Consider the following 26176-nt stretch of genomic DNA (forward strand, 5'->3'; position numbering starts at 1 on the left):
ACAATCAAAATTTCATTTACACAAGTACACGATACACGATACCGTCGTAAAGAGACGATTATTACTTTTCTTTTAAATGGCGCTCTTATGGTGCTCACACTCACTAACGAAAACGTACGTTCTGTGTCAGCTAACGATGAAACTTATGAGAGCGCCATGTAAAATAAAACTCACCACCGTTCTCTTGCCGTATCGCGTATGCATCTATGTAAATGAAAAATGTTGAATATTACATAAAAACGTGTCAGCTGATTGCTCAGGAACAGACAGGGACTACTGTAACGTCAGTGAGTGTGGGCACCTTTATAAGTTTAATAGTGTCAGCTCACACGGAAAGTAAGTTTACGTCGGTGAGTATGAGCACTATGGTGAAAAAAAACTTGTTTGAGGAAAACTTTACATTCCAGGTCACTTGGGGTGTGCTTCACAAAATTTAGCTTTTTGTACTGATAAACGTTAAAAATCAACACAGCTAATGCTCATACCATTGGTTTGTTTACAAATGCGGTGAATACCAATGTGCAAATAGCCCGAATTGGACTGACCAGGTTAGTTTTTTTGAAGCACGGTCGAAGGTGGCCTGCGCGAAAAGGAGTTCAACACAAAAATATTGTGAAGCGTGGCCGAAGGCGGCACTCGCAGAAAGGAGTACTACGCCAAAATACTGTGGGTGGCGTAGCCGTAGTTGAACTGATGAGGGTTATTTTTTTGAAGCGCTTCCGAAGGCCGCCCACGCAGAAAAGCGTTCTGTGCAAAAATTCTACAAATATACAAAAGGCCTTCTAGTCAACATTCCAGTAAAATTCACTTTTACATGTTTATATTTACAAAAATGGTTTTCAATTCCAAGATAAAGCACAAAAATACTTCAGATTTACAATCATCCTTCCAGTGACTATCTCTGCAGGCGAACTTCTCTTATTTTATTTGAGGTGTCTGGAAACACCAACTTTCGCTAAATTACACAATAAATTACTTAAACACTTTAATGTTGCCCACACTCATCGACGTAAACGCAGTCCCCCGTCAGCTATATCGATCAAACTAATGTAATGTAAAAGAAAAATCCATGCAACAGGAAAAGAGTGTCCATAAACGTGAGTCCTTTTACTACTTATTATAAAGTGTCATTCGAATTTCGAATGCGTATTGCTGCCATAATTTTTTGAAACCTTAGTAATCGTCGTTTATGGATTTCCTCCAACGGCTTATTATTAGCAGCTAATTTCGCAATTAAATTAGCTATTCCTTCTCCCTATCTTTGCTTCATATCGTTAATAATAATTAATATACAGTATTGGCAACTGATTGTCAAATTTGGAGGTAATCTGCCAGATGTGAACGGGTAGATTAATTTTGTGGATTTATAGGTAATTAATGAATATGTGAACGTACTTTAATAGATATTTCACTTTACCAAAAATATCGACATATCTATCGTTCATCAATAAACAATGTTTTACGGGCCTCGAAGATGTTTACAAACATCGATGTTGAATTTGCATCCCTAGCAGTGTAGCGAACAAATCCTTTTTGGATTTAGTGACATTGCTCCTTAACTAATTGTTCGATATTGCAAATTTTCTGATTGCTGGTCTGCAAGAAAATAAGAGTAATACAAAAATGCATATTAAACAGGTTAGCAATGATCATTTTGGTAACCAGTACACTCACTGAAAATATTACAGATTATAATCCAAGGGTTTAAAAGCTACAAAGATCAAACTGTGGTTGAGCCCTTTGACAAAAGGCACAATGTTGTTGTGGGTAGGAACGGATCGGGAAAGAGCAATTTTTTTTATGGTAAGTTATGGAAATTTGTCTATATCCCATGAATATGTTTCATATTGTATATAAAGGTGGCGCGATTATGAGTGGCCGAATGGAATGTTTTCGTTAGATTATGAAATCTAGATAACAAAATGCATCCTAATTACCTGCTCAGTAATATGTAGCAAATCGTAGAATTCGTGAAAAGAATAGTGGTTATTAAAAAGACTCGTTATCGGTTTCTTATTTTATAATAGTATTGGTTGTGTTTTACGGTGCATTTACGTACTTTCAAATTTTAGTTTTTTAGAATGGATTTAACTAGGGAAAACAAAGAACAAATACTTCTTGATTTTCTGTCTAAATATTCTGTGAGCAGTGATTTCAGTGATAATAGCGATATTATAAGTTATCAAATGCATTCTGGATTGCCACTACAATACAGCTATTCAGAAGATGATGGTATTGTGACATGTGATAATAGTTGGTCAACCACAGATGAACCAAATACTTTGGAATCTTTGAGAATAACTCCGGGTATAAAAGTTATACAAAATCGCATTGTTTATTTGAGAATATTTACTTGAGTATATGGTTAGCTAATCAAATATATATCGTTCTCAAATAGAGAAAAGATTGAAAATATCATCAAATACAAGAAAGTGGGCGAACATTACAGTACCAGAAATGAAAAAAAATGTGTGCTTATTATTATAATGGGACAAGTGCGCAAAGAACGAATTAAAGATTATTGGTTAACTGATCCATTTATTGTAATACCAATCCCTTCAAAAGTTATGAGCTGAGACAGATTTATGGCAATGAACTTTAATGATAGCAAAAACCGGTCCGGTTTATGCCCGTACATAGTCTTAATTTAAATAAGTACAGGTAGCCTATCAAGTAGTTAGGAATGTAAGAATAATCGGGTCTTGGGAGTCAAAACTAAACGTACGTGGGCAAAGCGTAGTAAAGTAAGGCGTGAGTACGTTTAAAGTTGTTTTTTAGTCAAGCAAATTTATGATAATTCATAATACTAAGGTAACATAAAAGCTTTAAATGGCTAAACTTTGCATCTTCGCAAAGTGAATTCATAAAATTTTACTCTGGAATTAAGTTACCATTTTTTCTTATATCATACTTCGTAATTTCCGATTGTACCAAATAATTATTTAGAATTTAACTAAAATAAAACTTGTTTACTACCATTTTTACCAAAAGGTATTTAATTTTTTCACCTTTTTTAAATGTGACCTTTTGTTAGGGAGTTCTAATGTCACAAGTGAGCAAGCCTTTAATAATAGGATCATGTAGAATGACAATTCATTGGACTTGACAACAGTATTGTGTTGCCGGATGCCTATAAATGAAAATAAAAATCACGCGGAAAGGAGTTCTACGAAAAAATTCTGTGGATGACATAGCCGGTGATGAACCGATGAGTAAAGTAGTTCCAGGAAAAAAACACCAGTCTAACGGTTAGACGCGATAGAAGTGAAACCTTCCGTAAAACAAACTGAGAGAGAATAAGACGAAAGCAGCATTAGGAGCAAGATAATTATAGGTTCATTATAATATTGCTATAAAGTTCATATTTTATTTTCTTCATTTTATTATTATTCATCCTCAATGTTTTCAATTTCAACAAATGATACGAGTGGCTTATGATAGCTAAAATATGATACAAATGCTTTGGTTTCGATGTTGTCAACATGTCTTTGAAATACCGCGTCAATGGTTGTTTTTGATCGTGTTGTCGATTCAGTGCGATTGTTACACATTTTTAAATTGAATGTTGTATTGAGAACGTCAATTAAAGGAACCGCTGTGTCCAATGTAAAATTTACGTTAAAATCGCCACTTAAAATCATTGGAACTTTATTGTAATCTTTTCTAAGTATCCGCGATACTTCTGGTGTATACTTTATTACATTTTCATGAATGAATTCCATGATGCTATTTATTGATTTTTTTTTTCTGTCGATATTCACGACACTTTTCTGCATTATTTTTCGGCATAATTGCGGTAAATATTGAAAAATGAAAATATTTACGAATATAAAAATACACACGCGGTTGCTATTATGAGCGTCCCCAGCAAAACCTGCGTGACCGAAACTCTAACACAATTACATTTTTTTGAATGTTACAAACACATATGCACGCAGGTTTTGCTGGGGCGTGACCGAAACTGCACTCGTATTTGTTTGAAAATCGACTTTTTTTTTTTGGTTCTCCGTCACCTTTGGAAAATGTGTAAACAGTAAGCAAACTTTATTCATATATTTTTCCTCATTTTTGCATCAGTAAAATTAAACAAACGCCGTAGCCGAATGGGTTGGTGCGTGACTACTATTCAGAATTCACAGAGAGAACGTCAGTTCGAATCTCGGTGAAAACACCAAAATTAAGGAAAACTATTTTTCTAATAGCGCTCACCCCTCAGCAGGCAATGGCAAAACACCGAGTGTATTTCTGCTATGAAAAAAAGCTCCTCATAAACATATCATAAAATAAAATAAAATAACTGTATAAAAAAATTTTTTTTCTTGTGATTCGAACCAAGGATTTTGGATCGGAAGCTCACATTGCTAGCCGCTCGGCTATCGGTTTTTAATTACTTTACTATTTTTTGTGATACCTTTTATATCATTCATTTCACATTTTAAGTTTCGATGAGTTATACATAATATGTACGTGCATACTATAAGCCAGAAAACCATGCGATTTTTATCCCACATTTCCTTCTGTGTCGCTTTTTTCCATAAAAATCGATGTTTATATTTTCAAAAAAATGTTTCTACTAGTGTAAAATGTCTAAACTTGAGCAAAAACTACTCTAGATTTATAAACACCCTTCCAGTGAACGTCGCTTCATACGATATCCGGCAATACAAGATTGTTGCCAATTCCAATGAATTGTTATTCTCGTTTAAAGTTGGAAAGTGTTGATATTGCATGATTCAATAAAAAAAGTCATGGTCAGTAAGCAGATTTCTCGTTCCCTCTTATCAAATCGGTTTTCTTAGCAAAACACAGGGTTGCTAGCTCTAGAAGAATTGAAGTAAAAGTGGGGACATCAGGACTGTGTTCTAATACGATCAATGAGATCATCCAAAGGGCGTTAGGAGAGCTTAAATCTTGGGTTACAGGTTGTGTGCTAAGTTTAAACCCGCGTAAAACAGAACTAATGCTTTTTACCGCCAGATACAAGGTACCAATTTTTACCTTACCAGTCCAAAGTGCTTAGGGGTAATTCTGGACACGAAACTTAGCTGGAATTTAAACGTCGAAGAACAGGTAAAGAAAGCAGAAATTGTTTGGAAGAGATGTGTAAGTATAAATTATGGTTGTACAAGGCAGTTATATTATATGACCAATTTTATCGTGTGGTTCAGTAGTTTGGTGGAAAGCTCTAGGGAGAGATTACAGTACCAAATTACTTGGCATTATACAAGGAGGAATGGAATAGGATATTCTCACTAAACATCTTCGACACTACAGTCTATATAAATGGCTCTAAACTAGAGTGCGATGTTGGAGCAGGTATATATTCTCATAGGCTTATACCTAATACCAGCAGTGTGTTCCAGCTGGAAGTACTGGCAATGGGAGAGCTTGTAGGTTACTAATCGCAGATTGGTCTTTTGAAAGCAATATCGCTATTCCTTCGGATAGTCAAGCTGCAATCTAGGCACTGGATTCGGCTATAACAACCTGTAAACTAGTGTAACAAAGTAGGAATAGCCTTACTACCTTGAGTGAAAACCATAACGTTACATTAATCTGGGTCCCGGGACATCGGAACATTGAAGATAACGAAAAAGCCGATAAACTGACAAGAGGGGATCTGCCATGAGTAACATTCTTGCATATTCGGTATTCACACCAATGGGTGCAATCTAGAATACAATTTCCTCAAAATACCTTCGAGTCGCAAATTGTTGATTGAGAGGCCAGACGACATGCAAAATTAGCAAAATGTTATGGTCCACCTAAAACCTAAAACAAACGTCAATATCAATAAATATGAAACGACAGGACGCTTAGAGACTCACATCGTTAAGGTTACGCCAACACATTTGTTGAGGTGGTAGCCATAGGGCTACAGAGGGTGCTATATGTCGAGATCAACACTTGGCCTCAAACCGTGTGGTCTGAGCAGGTGAACGGAGCGCATGGATTATTTTTGTTTCTCGTGTTCGTGTTGTCTTGATATTTTACTGGCACTGAACATATATAAGCAAGCCTTTAACTTTCAAAGATTTCTCTGTTATCTTTGAGTTGCACATCAGGAGAGTTGTTGCCTTTGAGATGTTTTATATATAATATGTTATTGCGTCTATTACTAATTTTTATGACGAAAAAATAAAGCATATTTGTATTTCATTATTGGCTGTGATAATTGTAATGTATTTGGGCGGAATATGTTTATATATTGTTGGTAGTGAAACTTCTCCACTAATGAGAAGCAGTGCCTTAAAATGCTTCTCTGAAGTTCCAAAGATTGATGCAGAGAAATTTCCCTACAGGTAATAAAAAATATTTTATCATTCTATGAATTTGAAATATGAATATGAAATTTCTATTGAATTACACACAAATTGTAGCAAAAACACACACAGTCATTCGCTAGGTATGGATAATACTTAACTACACTATTACGTAAGCAAATGCTTATGTGTCCTACATGTAAAGTGTTTTCCAATAAGAGGTATTATTTTGATATTCAAAGAAAAATTCTATTTTTTTAATATAAATGATCCGATGTTTATTTCATAATAATGAGGAAGGTATGCCGTTAATATATATATGTATATAAATATATGCCGATAATAGTGGAAAATAACATCAGGGAAATGACAACCACGACCACGCTTACAGGACAATATCCTTTTCATGAAATTTTCCATAACGGAATTGCAAAGTGGCTGCCCTATGTCCTCGATAGCCTCACGGATTCCATCTTGAGGTCTTGAATCGACCCTGGGCTTTCACGTGGCCCCAAAGAAAAAAGCCACAAGGTGTTAAATCACAATTGTGATTACCTTTTCGAGAGATAACACGGTCCGGGAACTTTTCCCGTAAACGATTAATGGTTTAGTTGCTTGTGTGGAACGTAGCGCCGTCTTGTTGAAAATAGACGTTGTCCAGATCAATACCATCCAATTCCGGCCATAAAAAATTGTTAATCATCTCTCTTGTTTAACACCTAACACCTGTTATTGGAAAACCCTTTAGAACATTGGGCATTGGGTCAAATTACATCTAATTTTTTCTGGTTCTAAAAAAAGCAGAATCCTGATATTACACGCGTTACCGGAACGACCCGACTTATATCCGACCAAGGACTCCAATAGCATTCCCCAAACAACAACGAATGATTTATGAATTAAATTAAAAACATTTTTTTTTCAGCAATACAGTTTGTCCTTAGTGATGAATTTACTCATCTCCGCCCGGAACAAAGACAGGCACTCTTGCACGAAGGAACCGGAGCTAGGGTGATTTCAGCATACGTGGAAATCATTTTCGATAATAGTGATAATCGGGTTCCAGTAAGTATGACAACAATTCGAATATTCATGTGCATATGTACTTTTTACTTGAATAAGGATTTATTTTCCATCTCGCTTTAAATATGGTATGGTTTCATGTTATTTAAAATTTAGCTTTTTGTGATTTTTCGGACCAAAGTCTAGTTTATTGATTGAAAGAAATTATGCGAGTCCACTGTATCACCTCATCATATTCTTTGGCAAGCCAGTGTTCCGTACAGTGTTTATGTCAGTTTAAACTGCAATTTTGCGAATTATTGAACACTAATTCAAAATAATGAGCTTCAGAAACCGCTTAGGTCCCTTCATGGGTGCGTTGGGGGAAGCAATATTTACGTAATAACCGTCGTGAAAGCCTTTAGTTCGACAAAGTATCAGTTGCGTCTAAGTAACACTAACACACAAATTCTGACACAAAGCTCCGGTATAAGTGGGAAAAAGAAACCGTTTCCTAAGTATAGTATAACATAGTATACTATAATATAGTATAACATATACTTTCGATGACATTTCATGTAAGATATAATTTCGAAAAATCACTGCCGAGGCTCCATTTCAATTAAGTGATGCTCAATATCATGAGGAACGAGTTACTGTGATTTGTCTGCATAGAGTACAGAGTTCACGATGCTTTTAGTAGTTGATATGCAGTGATTTCAAAATCTCTGGTCAGCGGTACAGAAATTACCCTTTTTACTACGCCGAAAAGCCATGATAGGAGCACATTCGTAAATCCACTATTTTCTGGTAGATGGCTGCAGTGATCGGTATCTCGTAAAGTATCGTAAACAATTTAAAGTTTATGCTTGCTGACAAGGTGACATTTCACACTAAAAAAATTGTTTGCTGTTTTTTGTTTATTCCATTGTGCTCATTTACACAGGGAAACATTTTGCTCGTGGGAGAAGGACGGACGCTGAAAAGAGAGGGCATTTTGTATCCCATACTGGCAACACGTTTTGCGCTTCTTATTCGTATTTCCAATCTTAAAGTTGGCTGCAAAAGAGTTTTTGACAGTTGCTTCATTCGTTTTCTTCTTTTGTGGGAGGAAACATTTTTTTTTTTCGTTTTCAGCAATATTAGAAAAGTACGAACGATTTTTACTGTTACTTTTGCAGCAACAATATCATGAGCTGAAAGTGTACAAATTAATGTTTTGCAGCATTTTGCTACATCTGTCTGCTTTCCTTGAAACCCTTCAGTGTGAGTTGAAATAAAGGAAGTTTTGCTTGCGGCAATTCATTAGGAATGTAACATTCTTGCAGTGACCAAAAAAATATATATTGTCACAGCAAACATTTTGCGCTAAGCTAAAAAATTTTTTAAGTATATTACTACGCAGGGTGTACGAATAAATTGTGTGACCGCTATAAATATGTATGCACACAAATGTCCTCGAATCGTGTATATTTCTTTATGGCTACATTAACACCACTTTTCCTTAAAATTGATTCAGCTTTCGCGCAATAATCTTCTGATCTTGCTGTGGAGAGGTAATTTTTTTTTGCCCTGTCTGGAGAAGTCGTAACGTTTTTAACTTCGGTATATCGATGCACCCTATTTATGACTTCTTCAAACATTTTTCTGTAGATGTACGAGAAATTTGTTTCCTTTGGCTGTGTACATAGGAACTCTTCTTTAAATCATTTTTCATACGTTGAACTCATTTTGTAAAAACAACGTACGCTTTCTCAATTTTTCACAAATTGTACAATGCGTAGTCCGAAAAGGAGTCGCCTATTTAGCAGCATTTTCTTTTTTTTTATGACCTTGTGTTGGAGTAAAAAATCGAAAATTTTTTTATGGCATATTCTAAAAGTACATACACCATCTTAAAAATATAAATTTAAAAAATCATAAAGATCGAAGCACTTGAACGAAAGTTACAGAATGTGGAAGCGGAAAAATTCTCCACTCAGTTTCGGGGGAAAATTTCGCTTGTTAACAATGGAGTGGGGAACTAAGGAAGGCAGGAACATTGCAGTAATTGCATTACATAAGTGTAGTAAACGTGCAAGTGAGATTTACGAATTGCTGAAAAAACTTAATGTTTCGAGAATGTTTGTTTACCTCACCATCAATCGTTTTTCCCAAACGTCTGAAGAGACAGACAGAACAAGAGGTGGTCGTCTTGGAGTGGTTCGAACCAATGTAACCATAAAATCCTATCGAGAAAGAAATCGCGGGAAGCAGAAAATCATAGGGAAATGAATGTATCGATCAGATCAATGTCAAGACTAATTAGAGATGATCTTCACATGAAAGTCTTCCGTCACTCAACTGGTCATCTTTTGGCAACGCGCTTGAAGAAAATTAGACTTGACAGATGCAAGCAACTTGTTCGGTGGCACGCGGTCAACGGCCATGAAAATATTCATTTCACAGATGAGAAAATGTTCACTGTTGAAGGATTTTTTAATAAACAAAATGACAAAATCTATGCTAAAACTTCTAAAGACGCAAAAAATGTTATTCCAAGGGTTACCTGTGGCCACCACCCAGCTTCCGTAATGGTTTGGTGGGGAGTGTTTTGTAAAGACGTTACAGCTCTTCATTTCTGCGGAAAAAGGGTTGAAGCAGTTAAGCAGTACACCCTTCAATGGAGAGCGTTGGATCTTCCAGCAAGATTCCGCTCCAACCCATAAGACAAAAACCACCCAGCAGAGGCTAAAAAACAGTATTCCTTGATTCATAACCGGAGAAGAATGGGCGTCTAGAAGTTCAGATCTGAATCCATTGGATTATATTTTGTAGTCAGAATTGGAGAGCATGGCCTGTCGAAGACCTCTCAGAATTTTGGAGAGTCTCAAACAATCTTTGGTTCGATCAGCGACGTCAATATCCATGAAAACCGTACGTGCTGCAATAGCTGAATGGCCTTATCGTTTCAAGGCTTGTGTAAAAGCAAATGGTGACCATGTCGAATAAAATCTATTTTTTTTTTAATATTTACATGATTAAACAAAACTAACGTTAAAAAAATTATATTGTAATTTTAGACCTATAACGGGCTTGGTGTAAACGCCAAGTTAACTCGGCCTGACTGGTTATGTAACTAAATATCTACGTTTAAATTTTACTGAAAAACTGCTTGCTGAGTTTAGACGACGAACAAAATTAAACTAGCACCTAAAAACTGCTGCTTCTGTTTGTCTTTCGTCCATATTAATACATGTACCCACGCTCAGTATGACTTAATTAAAATGAGTCTCCGAGCAAATCGTGTACTCGCGGTGCAGCTGGGTAATGTAGAGCTTCGCTGCGAGACGTGTTATCGATATCAAAGTTGTTAACTTCGCAAACAATTTCCGTGCTGTAAATTCGCGTATGACACATTCTCCATACGCGTCGCAAATTCTGCGTCTGTAGCTTTTGTACCTCAATGAAAAGCAAAGAAGAGCAAGTGTCAAATATGTTGATTTTTGCCTCCTGAATATTCCAAAAAAATAAATAACGCAAAAAATCTAATATAGTTTTGTAGAGCAAAAAGCTATGAACTTATTCCCCAACCCAACATAATACTTACCCTTGTGTAAGAGGTTTTTTGATCTATCAAATGGTTGATACTTTATACAAAAATATTGATAATTTTTTATGGAAAATAAGTCCTTCACTTAATGTTCGGTATAAAAACCAATTATTTTAAGTTTTATATTTTTATTAAACCAAATGTATGTACTGTTTTAAATATTTATTATAGATAGATAAAGAAGAGATATATCTACGGAGAGTTATTGGTTCTAAGAAAGATCAATATTTTCTTAATAAAAAAGTAGTTCCAAGAACTGAAGTTGTGAACTTGCTCGAATCTGCTGGATTTTCAAACTCCAATCCTTACTACATCGTTAAGCAAGGCAAGATCAATCAAATGGCTACAGCCGCAGATTCATATAGATTAAAATTATTGCGGGAAGTAGCTGGCACGCGAGTTTATGATGAAAGAAAAGAAGAGTCACTCAATATTTTGCGTGAAACCGAAGGAAAGCTCGAAAAAATATCTGAGTATTTGAGAACTATAGAGGATCGCTTAAAAACTTTAGAAGAGGAAAAAGAGGAGTTGAAGGAATACCAAAAATGGGATAAGGCAAGACGGATGCTAGAGTATATAATACACGAAACTGAATTAAAAGAGACCAAAAAGGCGCTCGATGACTTAAATGAACAAAAGAAATCGTCTGTCGATAAGAAAAAAATTTATAATATAGAAATCCAGAAGGCTCAAGAAAACATAAAGGACATCCAAAAACGCCTGAAAGATGCTAAAAAAGATGTAATATCAACGAAGGAAGAACGGTCAGTATTGTTGACAGAACAGCAACAACTTCTGCGTGAAAAAACAAAGCTTGACCTTATAATAATTGATCTGAATGATGAGGTTCAAGGTGACAATAAATCAAAGGAAAGAGCAGATCTTGAATTAAAAAAATTAAAAATAACCATTGCTGAAAAAGAAAGAGAGTTGGATGATGTTAAACCTAAATATGAAGCTATGAAGCGTAAGGAAGAAGAGTGTTCTCGCGAGCTTGCCTTAAAGGAGCAGAAAAGAAACGAGTTGTATGCGAAGCAAGGTCGAGGGTCGCAGTTCTCGTCAAGAGAGGAAAGAGACAAATGGATTTTAAATGAATTAAAATCACTAAGTAAACAAATAAGAGACAAAATAAATCATAACACAAAATTAGTTGAAGACTTGAAAAAAGATAGTAATGCTGAAGCCGATCTTAACCGAAAAATTGAAGAGCATTCCAATGAGCTGGAGCAACTTAGGCTTCAAATTGATGAGCACAACAAAAAGTATTACGAATTGAAGAAAACAAAAGACCAGTTTCAAGCAATGAGAAATGAATTGTGGCGGAAAGAAACTCAAATGACACAACAGCTACAAACCCACAAAGAAGAGCTTTCTAAAACAGATCAGGCACTTAGAAGTATGGCTGGAAAGCCTATATTAAACGGCCGAGATTCTGTTCGCAAAGTTTTGGACAATTTTTTTGAACGGGGAAGTCCTTTTGCTGAAATAGCCAAATCCTATTACGGCCCAGTGATTGAAAACTTTAGTTGCGATAAGACAATATATACAGCAGTAGAAGTTACGGCTGGAAATAGGTTATTCCATCACATTGTTGAATCTGATAAGGTCGGGACACAAATTTTAAAAGAAATGAATAAACTTAAACTGCCAGGAGAGGTAACATTCATGCCCCTAAATCGTTTACAGGTAAAAATACATGATTATCCTGATGATCCAGATTCTATTCCAATGCTCTCAAAACTCAAATATGATGAACAGCATGATAAAGCATTAAGATATATATTTGGAAAAACTTTAATATGTAGAAATTTAGAAAGAGCGACTGAGTTGGCCAAAAGTACTGGATTAGATTGTGTCACTTTAGATGGGGATCAAGTATCATCTAAAGGGTCCTTAACAGGTGGCTATTTCAATACGTCTAGATCACGTCTTGAAATACAAAAGAAACGTACCGAATACACCCAACAAATACGCGATTTTGAAAAAGAGCTTGGCAAGCTACGAAATGAGATAAAACAAACTGAGAATAGTATTAATTCAGTTGTTTCAGAAATGCAGAAAACAGAAACAAAACAAGGAAAAACTAAAGATATTTTTGAAAAACTACAAGGGGAAATCCGTTTGATGAAAGAAGAACTATTAAGAATTGAGAAATATAGATCAACAAGAGAAAGGTCTGCTAGTCAATGCAAATCGAGTTTAGAAGCAATGAATAGTACGAAAGCGGGATTGGAAGCTGAGCTTAATCAAGAACTGTTATCTAGTTTGTCGGTACAGGACCAACGAGAAATTGATCAACTTAATGAAGACATAAGAAAACTGAATCAAGAGAATAAAGAAGCATTCACGCAGAGAATGCAATTAGAAGTTGTAAAAAATAAACTTGACAATCTCTTAACCAATAATCTTTTTCGAAGACGAGATGAATTGATTACAGCACTTCAAGAAATATCTGTCGAAGATCGAAAACGTAAACTTATAAATTGTAAGAATGACCTAATATCTACAGAAAAAAGGATAAAAAAAGTGAATCTGGACTTGGAGGACATTGAGAAAAGGTATTTAATTTAATTATTTTTTTTTTACTTCATAAACTATTTTTTCGATATGCATATTCTCAGAGTAATTTAGTCCTTTAATTAGACATTTTATACCACCATCGCTGCAGCGCACACGCCAATATAAACTCAAATCTTCCGTTCGTTCCGTTTGTTTGCTTAAGCGCCGATTATGAGGCGAATAGTGCCAAAGGCAATGATTCCCACTTCCTTCTATAATTGGTTGTTTTTTTAATCTTGCGCCCAGGTGAGATTGTTGGTAGATAATATCTCGTGAAGGTTACGTCGCCAGGATCCCGTGGCTTCAACGCTAAGGTCATCGCTGGTTTTCTAAAAATATTTCGGATCCAGGCCCATTTCCTTTTACGGATTTCAATATTTTGTATGCGGTCTGAACAATGTTCACTATCCAGATTTCTGTCCACCCAGAGCGTATTATGTATGTTTTATTTTATCTAGCTAATATATCGCCAAGGATGCCACCATCTGCAGTAATTTAGTTACCAAGATATGTAAACTCCTGAAACTCCTCGATCTGTTGGCCAAAATGATAATAGCATTAATATTCAGGGATTTGATTTTCGTAATATTGACCTTCAATCCGTATTTTAAAGAGTATTCGCGTAAATTACTCAACTTTGATTAAGGCTGGTTGCTTGTCATTTGTCATTTAAATGGTATATGGTAGGGGAGCTCAATGACATTATTTGACATAACTTTACTCTTAAAGCTGAAGTATTGTGCTTTTATCAGATTTTAGAATTCCGGTATATCTTTTCGTTAAAGTGCTCTGAATATGCTTTAGTGTTTAACATAAACGAATGCTTTTTGGAAATCCACAAACGTCATATGGAAAAGCCTCTGCATTTCATTGAGTTTTTCGATTATGATTTAATGAATGATTGGAACAGCGTGGAGGAGCCTCCGGAGTACTGCAGACAGTTCCAGAAGCCGATCGGGACAATTATGGAAGTCTGATGGCAGCAATAGAGAGATATTTCGGGAGTGACCACAGGCAAAAAATGTTCCAGATGGAACTGACGAACCGCTATCAGAAGGCAAATAAGAGCTTGCGAGAATACACGACACAAATTGAGCGGTTGGCACATTAGTGAATGCGAAAGAAACAGTAGACTTCGAAGAGAAGATAAAGTGCAGGCATTCATAAGAGGGGTACGAGATCCGGACAAAAAATTGGCCGCATATTCAATAACCAAGGGGACGTTTGCTGAAACAGTGTAATTTGCGCTGTCACAGGAAACAGCAGTTCTCATGAGCAAGCCAGTGCACAAAGTCCATCGGGTTGATGTTGAAGAGCTTACGTTGATGGAGGAATTGTAGTATACCACGCAGCCAACCGAAGACGAATCCAGGAGGAAGGAAACGAGGTGCTGACACTGACAATAGCGCTCCCGATGCACAACAGGCGTTAAATTAAAACGAACCAGCTCTAATAGGCGAGAAATGGTTTTTACAACTTAATGCCCGCAGTCTCCGTCTCGAAAATTGGACGGAAAAGCAACAACTTGACGATAAGGGGAGCTGTAAATGGTCGTTACCAGGTGATTACTCTTGACACCGGTGCAACGAACTCGATCATCCGGTCAGATTTGGTAAATGACAAAGTGTAATCACTGGTTGGATACAAGCTACAGACATCTATAGGGGAGAGAGCTACCATTTTCGGAAATATAGTTTGCGAAGTCGTTATTGGAGCTTTGTTAGTGGTTCACACATTTTTACTTGCTGAAATCACGGATGAAGTAATAATTGGCATAGATTTCATGTTGCTGCACGGATTTACGTTGGATTTGGATAAAAGGGTTCTATTGTGTCAGAATATGGAGGTACCGCCGGATATGAGTCAAGTGTACAGGCCAGTAAGGTAACCCAAAGTCACTGTCACCCGACTCCGCCAATGTGAAAGTAGGCTGTGTAACAGACGAAGTGTGGGTCATAGAAGCTGCTAAGGAGACGGCAAACATAATCGTCTGAAGGATACTAGTGAAGACGGGGAAAAACAAGACGGTTCCAGTGAGGGTTTTAAATGATTTCAAGTCGCCAGTTATTTTTTTGATAAAGGAGCTGCAATTGGAAAATGTCAGGCTGTAGAAGCTATAGTAAACTGCGATGGACCACAACAGGAATGAGAAGAGTTCCAGGAAGCAGAAAGAAAAACCTACAATTTCATAAGGGTTTGGTAGCAAGTAGTAAGAGGGCTAGAGAGGACGAAAGCTAAGAAATTGCTGGAGAAATATGGCTACCTATTCTATGAATAGAAACAGGAGATGCAAATCCAATTCGCAAAGTTCCACGCGAAGAAGCAAATCAGATAATCCAGGATATGCAGTAAAGTGGAGTTATTGAGCCATCAATAAGTCTGTGGAGCTCAACGGCTGGTTAAGAAGAATAATGGAAGCACCCGATTTTATGTAGATTATAGAAAGCTGAATGCAGTCACGAAATAGGACAGCTACCCATTATCATGAATAGATGACATTATCGATACTCCACTGGAAACCGTGTTTTATGTAACTGGATGACATTATCATCATGAATAAAAATTTTAGCAACCATCTGAAATTTTGAAAAATTTGGAAGAAGTCCTTCAGCGCATCTCCTCCACGGGATTATGATTGAATCCGAAGAGGTGTGCTTTGTTCAAGACAGAAGCACGTATCTTGGATATAAGGTGACAACCGAGGGCATCAAGACCCACGACCGAGAAATGTGTACGAAGTGCAAAGTTTCCCAGGACTGTGCACGCATTACTGTCGCTTTGTTCCAGGGTTCGCCAATGTTTTTGGGAATTCCACTATCTCACTAAGAATAATTGCGCGTTTGTGTGGCACAAGAAACAGGAGGAAGCGTTTCTGCAATTGAAAGAGTTTCTTTGTACTGCACCTATGTTTGCGTATCCGGTCGCGGGTGAAAAGTTCGTTATTGATACAGATGCTAGAGGATACGGAATACTGTCACAAATCATCAATGGGCAAGAAAAAGTGGCCCCATACTATAGCAGTTCTCGGAAAATCGGAGATAAGTTACTGCGTGACCCGACGAGAACTGTTAGCTGTGGTTGAGTTCGTAAAACATTTCCACAAATACCTGTACGATCAACGATTCAAACTGTTCAAACATCGGGAAGAACAAATTGTACGGTGGATCGAAAGACTGCAAAATTGCGACTTTGGGATCAAGCATCGAAAAGAGGAACAACATGGAAATGCTGACCGGCGACCTCGTGCTATAGAGTGTAAGTAAGTCGATAGGTCTTCAGGGATAGTTGGAATCAAGAGCAATAAGCAGAAGTTAATTGAATATTTACCTGGGAAAGATCATGGAAGCGAAAGACGCTGGAGAGAGACCATCTAAAAATGAAATGGCGAAAGAAAGCTCCAAGGCTAAGGCGTATTGGGTACAGTGGACTAGGTTTAAAATAATTGCTGGAGTTGTGCATAGCGAGTGAGAAAGTGAAGATGGAAACCATTTCCGCGATCTGGACCAGAAGGTTAAGGAGCAGTTTTACTGGGTAAATTGCAGAGAATCAGTAGCTGAATGGATTCGAAATCGCGTGGAGTGTATGGCAGCGAAAGGTCGAAAGGAGAGAAGTTGTGGAAGATTACAGCAACTACCAAACCAAGAGGTCAAAACCATTGTTGAGGTTTTTGTGTAGAATAAGGTGACTTGGTTTGGTACTGATGTGCATTCAGACCAAAGAAGGAACTTTAAATCCGCAGTATTTAAAGTGTTGCTTGTTTTGAATTAAGAAAACACGTACAACACCCTTGCACCCCCAACCGCACTCTGGAGGAGCACTTGCGAAAGGTAATTGGAAAGTGCCAATGGAATTGGGACAAACACATCCAAATTTTACTGTTCCTATTGCTTATCTGTATATGAGACTACTGGCCAATCGCCTGCTATGACCATTTTTGGAAGCGATTTAAGGCTGAATCATCGTTTGGAAGAGGAGCCGCTCCTGAAGTGAAGGTAGATAGTCATTGGGAAACACTGCAGGATGGCATGGAAAAATTACATAATCATGTGATGCAGCATACCCAGCTAAAGAGTAACATTCTGTCCTTCATAGATTTGACCGTTCTGTGAACTCCGAAAGATTCAGCGAAAGAAGTTTGGTACTTCTTTATAATCCGTAAAGAAAGAAAGGGATTTCACCAAAACTACAAACGTCCATACAAGGTGATTAAAGGTCCATACAAGGTGATTAAAAGATTGACTTATGTGGTGTATGTTATACAGCAATGCAAAACTGGACAGGGGAAAGTCAAAGTAGTACATCTCGAAAGATTATATAAATATAATTAGCGCGTACACCCTTTTTGGGTGTTTGGCCGAACTCCTCCTCCTATATGTGGTGTGCGTCTTGATGTTGTTCCACAAATGGAGGGACCTACAGTTTCAAGGCGACTCCGAACGGCAGATATTTTTATGAGGAGCTTTTTCATGGCAGAAATACACTCGGAGGTTTGCCATTGCCTGCCGAGGGGCGACCGCTATTAGAAAAATGTTTTTCTTAATTTTGGTGTTTCACCGAGATTCGAACCAACGTTCTCTCTGTGAATTCCGAATGGTAATCACGCACTAACCCATTCGGCTACGGCGGCCGCCGCTCCATTTAAATCGAAAGATTTTAACCGGGACAATCAGACTTAAGCGGAGCACAGTGTTACAAAGTTTCGCGAACCGACTGGTAACAATAGCGAACGAAAGTCCAAAACGAAAACATGAACTGGCCTTGATGGTGACAGAAGGGAGCGAGGCAGTACACGCTTTCTGGGCCTATCGCTATATGAGTTAGACGAAAACGACAGGGTACTAGTAAGCTGCTGCTAGTAGTAGAAGATACCAGCTACCAGATTTAGAAATTACAATAGTTATTAACCGCATGTTTATAAGCCGGGGTGCATACGCAAGGGGTATTCAGTTGGAACTTGTAAGTGAATAATCGAAAAGTAATAGAGTGATTCAGTCTAAAGCTGAACGTGTAGATCTTAAGTATTGGAAATAAAGTAAAGCAAGAGTGTTGCCATTAATTTGTGTGTTTTATTCGTAACAATATTTTAAGGTTCACATTTTTTTTATTAGATCGTTTGATGCTAAAATGTTTTATTTGATGACTCTAAGTATGTAGTAGACTAAAAATAATTTTCTTTAGACCGTAAATGTGTGAAAAACAGAAATTTCTTTTTAGCTTAGATTGGTTTAAACAAAATATCTGCTAATACATATTATTATTTGTTTTTCATTTTTTTGAATTCTACCAAGGCTAGGTTCCACGTAACAATAATTTAACAGTACAAAGCAGTAACTGAGGAAGAAAAACCGCTAAAAATTTTTGGAAAAAGTTTTTTATATAATATATTATAGTTATTGAAAAATTTGCTTGGAACCGGTAACTCTTTAAAAATGGGTTTGTCACTGTAAACCACTTGTAACAAAAGTGGTGACCACTTTGCTTTCCTAGTGTAAGGGCAACTCATCTAGAAATGATCGAAACTAGACAGCAACAACTACCTATATAACACAAAAAGAATGGAGAAATCTCAACGAAACTTGTATGTAAGGCTATGTGCTTATTATTTAAGATGGAATAAACTGGTTACTTAACCAGGCCTTCTTCACACATGTAATGGTATTCGAAAGCCCGTACATTTTTATTTGCTTTGTTATGAATACATTACTGTAACTATGAAGCTAAAGATGGAAAATGCAAAGCTTTCGGCTCTGAAATGTAGAAACTTAAACTTTTTCACAACTGTAGATATTTACTCTATTTTATGTTCGACTATCGTGCTAGCCATATTATTGTTTTTATTATTAAATTTTTAATTGTTTTATGAAAATTTTTTAGGGTTCAACAAGCAGTTCATCTTCAGAAGACTCTACAGCATGAGCTCGAGAATTGGATGCGAAAGGAGAAAGAAGCGGAAGAAAAAATTAATGAAGATTCCAAAAAAATGGAGAAATGGACATCGAAGGAAATTTTACTAAATCAGAAATTAGACGAATGCGCCGAAAAAATAGCCAGTTTAGGTGCTCTACCACAAGTTGATGGTGTTTATAGTAAAATGTCATTAAAATCGCTTTTTAAGGAGCTTGAAAAGGCGAATCAACATCTGAAAAAATATAACCATGTAAATAAAAAGGCTTTAGACCAATTTCTCAGTTTTTCTGAACAAAAAGAAAAACTGTATAAACGAAAAGATGAACTAGATGTTGGAGATCAAAAGATTCGGGAACTAATGAGAACTCTTGAAATGCAGAAAGTGGAGGCCATTCAATTTACTTTCAAGCAAGTCGCACAAAATTTCACCAAAGTATTTAAAAAACTAGTACCACAAGGTGCAGGTTATTTAATACTTAAAACAAAGGACAATGAGGATGAAAAAGATGATAAAGAGGTGGCTAATTCTGATGCATTTACTGGCATAGGTATTCGTGTGTCCTTCACAGGAGTGGATGCGGAAATGCGTGAAATGAATCAATTATCTGGTGGTCAAAAATCGTTGGTTGCGCTGGCATTAATTTTCGCAATTCAAAAATGTGATCCAGCTCCGTTTTATTTGTTCGATGAAATTGACCAGGTAACTTACAAATATAAAATTTTTAAAACACATACTACTTACATATAAAACACAACTTTCTGTTGGGTATACTTTTTTTGTTGAGTGTTCAGCTTCTCCTCTAATTTGTGGTATGCGACTTAAAGGTTTTATAGTTTTATACCACTTTCAATTTGCAGATGGTTTATGGGGAGTTTTTTATGGCACAAAAATACACAAATAAGTAGCACTTACGAGCCGTCATAATGTGGACCGAAAAATTTAGGGAAGAAAAACCATCTACAGCCTTCTAGTGCTGTTGATAAAGTGGAGGAGAGAAAAGGGTTCTAGGCTGGAGAATTTCCTCAGGCCAGCTCCAAAGGGCATACTAAGGAATTTCAAGCGCCTAGCCGCCAGAGCCGAACATTTGCCGAGAAAGTGCTCAATAGTCTCTTTCTAAAAATCGAACTTCCTCCCAGCCTCTTGATGTTTCCGATACCGATAAAACAAAAGTTGGGATGTTGCCCTTGTTCCAAATGAGTAAATTTTAATTATAAAATTAAAAAGAGACTCATATCGTTCGTTGATCTCGCTGCTGCCCCAAACGGCCCGTCGCTGTCCGAATGGCAGTGTTTTGGCATGTCTGTAGCTTTATCCACTGCGTGTCACTAGTTCCAGTCGACCAGCCAGGCGCAGCATAGTTTAAAACCGGCCGGCCGATTGCCTTAAATGTCGATATCAACAATTCTTTGTCTTTGCCCCAAGTGCTGCCGGCAAACGATTTAAGGACCTTGTTGTGATTTTGGACTCTAGTGGCAATTGCAGTTGAATGCGCAGAGAAGGAGAGCAAACTGTTGAAGGTTAAACCCAAAATTTTGGGATTGTTTACCTTCGGAATTGGTGTGTCATCGATTTTTACCTTGAGAGGCGTTTTGACCTCCTTTGTCCAGGTGGTAAAGAGGATCGCCGTGGACTAGGTGGGGGAAAGTTGGAGATTCTGCCGTAGTCGAATGGGTTGGCGCGTGCCTACCGTTCGGAATTCGAAGAACGTACGTTCGAATACCCGTGAAACACCAAAATAAAAAAAGAGTTTTTTCTAATAGCGGTCGCCCCTCGGCAGTCAATAGCAAACCTCCGAATGTATTTCTGCGTCATGAAGAAGCTACTCATAAAATAATGATGCCGTTCGGGGTCTGCTTAAATCTGTAGGCCCCTCTATTTGTGGAACAACATCAAGACACATGCCAGATCGCGATAAATGCTCGAGCAAACGACCGTTCGCAAAAAGGCTGCCTTCGTTTTTTTTGGAAATCGAACCAACAGCTTGTGCTCGCCGTAAGTGCGATAGCGATCGTTCTCCATTCCAACTATGGCATATGTTTCTTTTCTCAGCATAAAAATAGGCAAAATACCAAATATTTTTTGTTACATTCTTAATTAATTAGTATTTAAGAGAATACATATATGTTTTTATCGATGATATTATTCAATAACTATTTATTTTTTAGTTATTTAATGACTCTTAGTGTTGTTTTTGTGGTAGTGTTTTCTTGTACGGCAGATGGTGTTTGGTTTCGAATGTTGTTATACAGAAGGTGATTTTTTAGCTATTATGTTTTTAAACAGTTGGTTTAAACACGACGCACGTTTCGTGTTTTGTTTCACTGTCAAACATCTTCAGTTTGGTCTATAATTTAACCATGAATCGTCTTACAAACGAACAACGCTTGCAAATCATTGAATTTTATTATAAAAATTCGTGTTCTGTTAAGAAAGTTTAGATCCACTTTTTTATCGAAAAATTGTGTTCAGCGACGAAGCTCATTTTTGGATCAATGGATACGTAAATAAGCAGAATTGTCGATTTTGGAGTGAAGATCAACCAGAAAAATTGGAAGAGCTATCAATGTATCCAGAAAAGGTCCCAGTTTGGTGCGGTTTATGGGCTGGAGGTATCATTGGACCGTACTTCTTCAAAGATGCTGTGAATCGTAACGTAACTGTGAATGGTGAGCGCTACCGTGAAATGATATCCAACTTTTTTTTGCCCAACATGCAAGAACTTGACTTGCATGACATGTGGTTTCAGCAAGACGGTGTCACATGCCACACAGCACACGTAACAATGGACTTGCTGAGAGGCGAGTTCGGTGAACATTTTATTTCACGTTCGGGACCTGTCGATTGGCCACCCAGATCGTGCGATATAACGCCTTTAGATTATTTTTTGTGGGTCTATGTTAAAGCTCATGTCTATTCAGACAAGCCTGCATTAAAGCATTTATATGTGAGATTCCGGCCGAAAACATTGGAAAGAGTATGCCAAAATTGGACTAAGTGGATGGATCATTTGAAGCGCAGTCGTGGTCAACATTTGCATGAAATAATCTTCAAACATTAAGGGGGGATTCCCATTCCCCGGCTTAAAAAATCGATTCTTGTTTATTATACTTTCAAACAACTCTGTGCAAAATTTCATGACAAAATTCGTTAAATTGACGAAGTTATGCGTGATCAATGAACTCGGCGCGCTCCATAATACTGAGAAAGCGCGCGAGCTATAGCAATAGTTTTCTCAAAACAGCATTTTTCTATACGGCCGCCATGATATCTCGAGAACTATTCGATTAATTGCTGTCAAATTTGACACGTATCTCGAAATAATATATGTCTCTATCATAAACTACGGAAAATAAGATACATGCATGACTTTAAAAAAAAAAAACTTTGTCTTTCAACCATCGCAGTTATATTAATTTTCGAAATTTTTTTTTTTCAATAGCTCATACTGAAACTATATTCATAAGGAATAAAATGCCATTTGAATTTTTCAATTCAGACAACCTGGAGCTGAGTTATCGTGGCAGCCAGCGACCAGGAATTTTCATAGAAATTTCACCTCGAGCGTTGTCAAAGCCACAATTTTCAAGAAAATCGACCAAAAATTGAAGTTGATTTTATACCTATAATGTATAATAAATATGGCTGTAAATTTTCCAAAAGATTCAACTGATAGTTTTCCCAATAAAAATGCGTAAAAAACCGTATTTTTTGGCGTTTAAAATGGGAATCCCCCCTTAAATTATATGGACTGTACTATCGATTTAAATAAAAATGTCATGCATTTTTCTGAATTTTACGTTTTGAAAAACTTTGCTATACCTCTTAAAAAATCACCATTTATATTCTAACATGTTTAAGATCACAAAGCCATAAAAACAACTTAATACCAATTAACAATATTTTTGAAACAATTCAAACGTAAACCCTTAAATATCTCAATATAAGAAAAAATGGATTTAAACCACTTTCAAAATAAACGGCTCAAATAATGTGCACTGTAAAGACCGAGAGCGAAACAGTAGTGGTGACCTACACTAAAACGTGGGATTTACCGAGAACACCCTCGACCTTCTTGGTAGCCCTGATGCAGCTTACTTGAATCCGTCTAAACTTCCTAGCAGAAGCACCTGTTTTAACAAACGATCGTGACCACATACACCAGTGGTGGGGAAAGTAAGTCCAACGGGAATGCCTATCTTATGAACGTCTTCAACGAACGACTTAGGAAACCGGGTAATGAAGACATTTTAAGCCCAACTACTCCTGGTCTTAACTAAACGCTTGAGCCCAACTACACATCAACATGGCTTCTGCAAACTGCCTAAACACTGGGCAGGCATTTGTAAACCGTTTCAATGACATAATAATAATATCATTTCTTTAAAGATCTCTAGGGGTCCTGTTACCTATTTAAAGACATAGGTACAATTGAAAGGCACTCGTCACTGAAAGAAACTTTACATTCAAGTTTTATTCATGCAATATATACTTTTAATAGTACTTTGCCAATTTATAACAATTGTTTCCATTTATCCTAATATCCAATAAAACTATATACTACATTTTATTTCCTTAACCTTATATTAATTATATCCACTAACATTTTATTTTCAGGCGCTCGATGCTCAACATAGAAAAGCGGTCGCAGATATGATACATGAATTAAGTGACCAGGCTCAGTTTATAACAACAACATTTAGGCCAGAACTTCTAGAGAATGCTCATAAGTTCTATGGCGTTCGTTTTCGAAATAAAGTCAGTCACATAGATTGTGTTACCAAGGAGCAAGCAAAAGACTTTGTTGAAGATGATAATACCCACTCCTAGATGTAATAAATTACATTAGAAATAAAAATTACTTTAATAAAAAATATATGTTTATATATAGTATATTAGCGATCGGTAGCGATAGTGATTAAAATTCAACCAGTTTTATCTTTATCTTTCTCTTTATCCTTCTCTCCCGGAAACTACATTTTGCCTCATCTAGAAAGGACGTTAGTTCTTAAGCATATGTATACAAGCAGAGGTGTATGCGCTCAAGGGAATCAGTCTCAAGTTGAACTGTAAACGTAACGTACAAAATAACATAAGCTGACTGACATTAAAATTAATCAATTATGTTATATCTTCTTCTTTTATATATAAAAATGAATGTTTGTCTGTATGCCATCGATGAACTCAAAAACTACTGGACCGATTATTATACAAATTGGTATATGCACATATGTATTTTCCCACGGGGAAGAATTGTAGATTATGCTCATTGATGCCGAGTAGCAAAGTACCAACTTTTGCCCCGTTCAACCGATATTAGCAGCCAAAAACATCAATGTCAATACCATCAACTGCACCATTCAGCATGGAATACCCAGTGAAACGACAACATAAAATTCCATTGATACTGTGGCGAATCAAGACGAGGTTGTCAGCTATCCAACTGAATTCTTGAATTCGCTTGATTTTCCAGGCATGCCGCCGCACGTTCTTACATTGAAAATTGGCGTACCCATCATTCTCCTCCGAAATATAAATCCACCACGACTTTGCAACAGAACCAGACTCTCAGTCAAGAAAATGATGGACAATGTTATCGGGACAACAATTTTGACTGGAAAATTTTAAAGGCGAAGACGCACTGTTGCCACGTATCCCAATGATCCCGACAGATATGCCATTCGAATTTCAACGTTTACAGTTCCCGGTGCGACTCGCTTTCGCAATGACTATTAACAAAGCACAAGGACAGTCGTTACAAGTGTGTGGATTAAATTTGGAGAATACATGCTTCGGATTTGGAGAATACATGGCTTGCTCACATGTCGGAAAACCTTCTGATTTATTCGTCTACGCACCAGATGGAAAACAAGAAGTATTGTGTATCCCACAGCACTTCAATAAAAATCAAATTGAAACTAAACTGCGTAATGCACAATTTTTTCGAAATAAACAAAATGGATAAAATGGTTTAGAATGAAGTGAATATTTCTGTACTGATTTTCTTTAAAGTTATTCTTCTTAAATTTATTTTATTTATTATATTTATTTGGCGTACAGCTAGTGAGTTATATAAATAAATAAATTTAAGGTTTGTCCGCGTACTTTTCCTGTAATAATTTTAATTACGTATCCATTTTAAATCAATGTGTTTGCAATATTTTGCGCACTAGATAAAAATTCAACAAATTGAAAATAACGGAAAGTAAAAATAAAATTTAGCTTAGTTCAGCAAAAGTTTGAAAATTCGAAAATTCTTTTATCATCATTGCGCAAGTAAACATTTTTTCCCCCAATTTTGGTATTATGTGTGTTAGTAAACTCAACATACAAATTGTTTTAATTAAGTCTACCCTGTAACTAGTTAGGAATACCGCTTCCCGTTTTTGTCTCAATTATTGGTTTCCTCCATTTCTTTAAAAAATTTCGGTAAGTTTTCGCCGAGGCCTGGTATTAAGTATTTGTAAATCCATTTTTAAATAAAAAATTATTAAAGGTTTAATATACTCTCTCTCTGTTTATGAGGTTTTTGCACACCGCAATATTTATTAAAATTTTGGAATTTCTCTATTCGGAAATTAAACCTACGAGGACAAAATATGTGCAAATATATATGTATGTATATACGGTATGTTAAGAATGAGTTTTGACAAAGAAAATGAAAATTCTTCAGCTTTGTTAAGAAATTTAATTTATTATTTTTTCCACTTTTTGAGGGAGTGCGCAAAACAACAAATTGCCTGTCACATGCATATATATATATATATATAAATAACAGTAAATAGTCTAGTAAAAAGTTCCGTACTGGACATTTCTATGCTCGGGCAAATTTCGAAGTCATTATTTTTTGTTCTC

The 26176-nt window shown here is 36.6% G+C and overlaps 1 protein-coding gene across 2 annotated transcripts; it reads left to right on the forward strand.

Moving 5' to 3' along the window:
- Positions 1-1482: 1482 nt before the first annotated feature.
- Positions 1483-25489, forward strand: LOC129239176 (structural maintenance of chromosomes protein 3). 2 transcript variants are annotated; one of them, XM_054874513.1, is made up of 7 exons: positions 1483-1638; positions 1689-1803; positions 7189-7328; positions 11029-13415; positions 19291-20023; positions 23939-24153; positions 24315-25489. In XM_054874513.1, the coding sequence occupies exons 1-6, from the start codon at positions 1624-1626 to the stop codon at positions 24149-24151; spliced, it is 3603 nt and encodes a 1200-aa protein (XP_054730488.1). In that variant the 5' UTR covers positions 1483-1623; the 3' UTR covers positions 24152-24153; positions 24315-25489. The 2 variants fall into 2 exon arrangements, with proteins under 2 accessions (XP_054730488.1, XP_054730487.1); XM_054874512.1 differs by lacking the exon at positions 24315-25489 and having other exon boundaries at positions 23939-24195.
- The last annotated feature ends 687 nt before the right edge of the window (positions 25490-26176 follow it).

This window comes from Anastrepha obliqua, chromosome 2 (assembly GCF_027943255.1).
Source record: "Anastrepha obliqua isolate idAnaObli1 chromosome 2, idAnaObli1_1.0, whole genome shotgun sequence".
NCBI lineage: Eukaryota > Metazoa > Arthropoda > Insecta > Diptera > Tephritidae > Anastrepha > Anastrepha obliqua.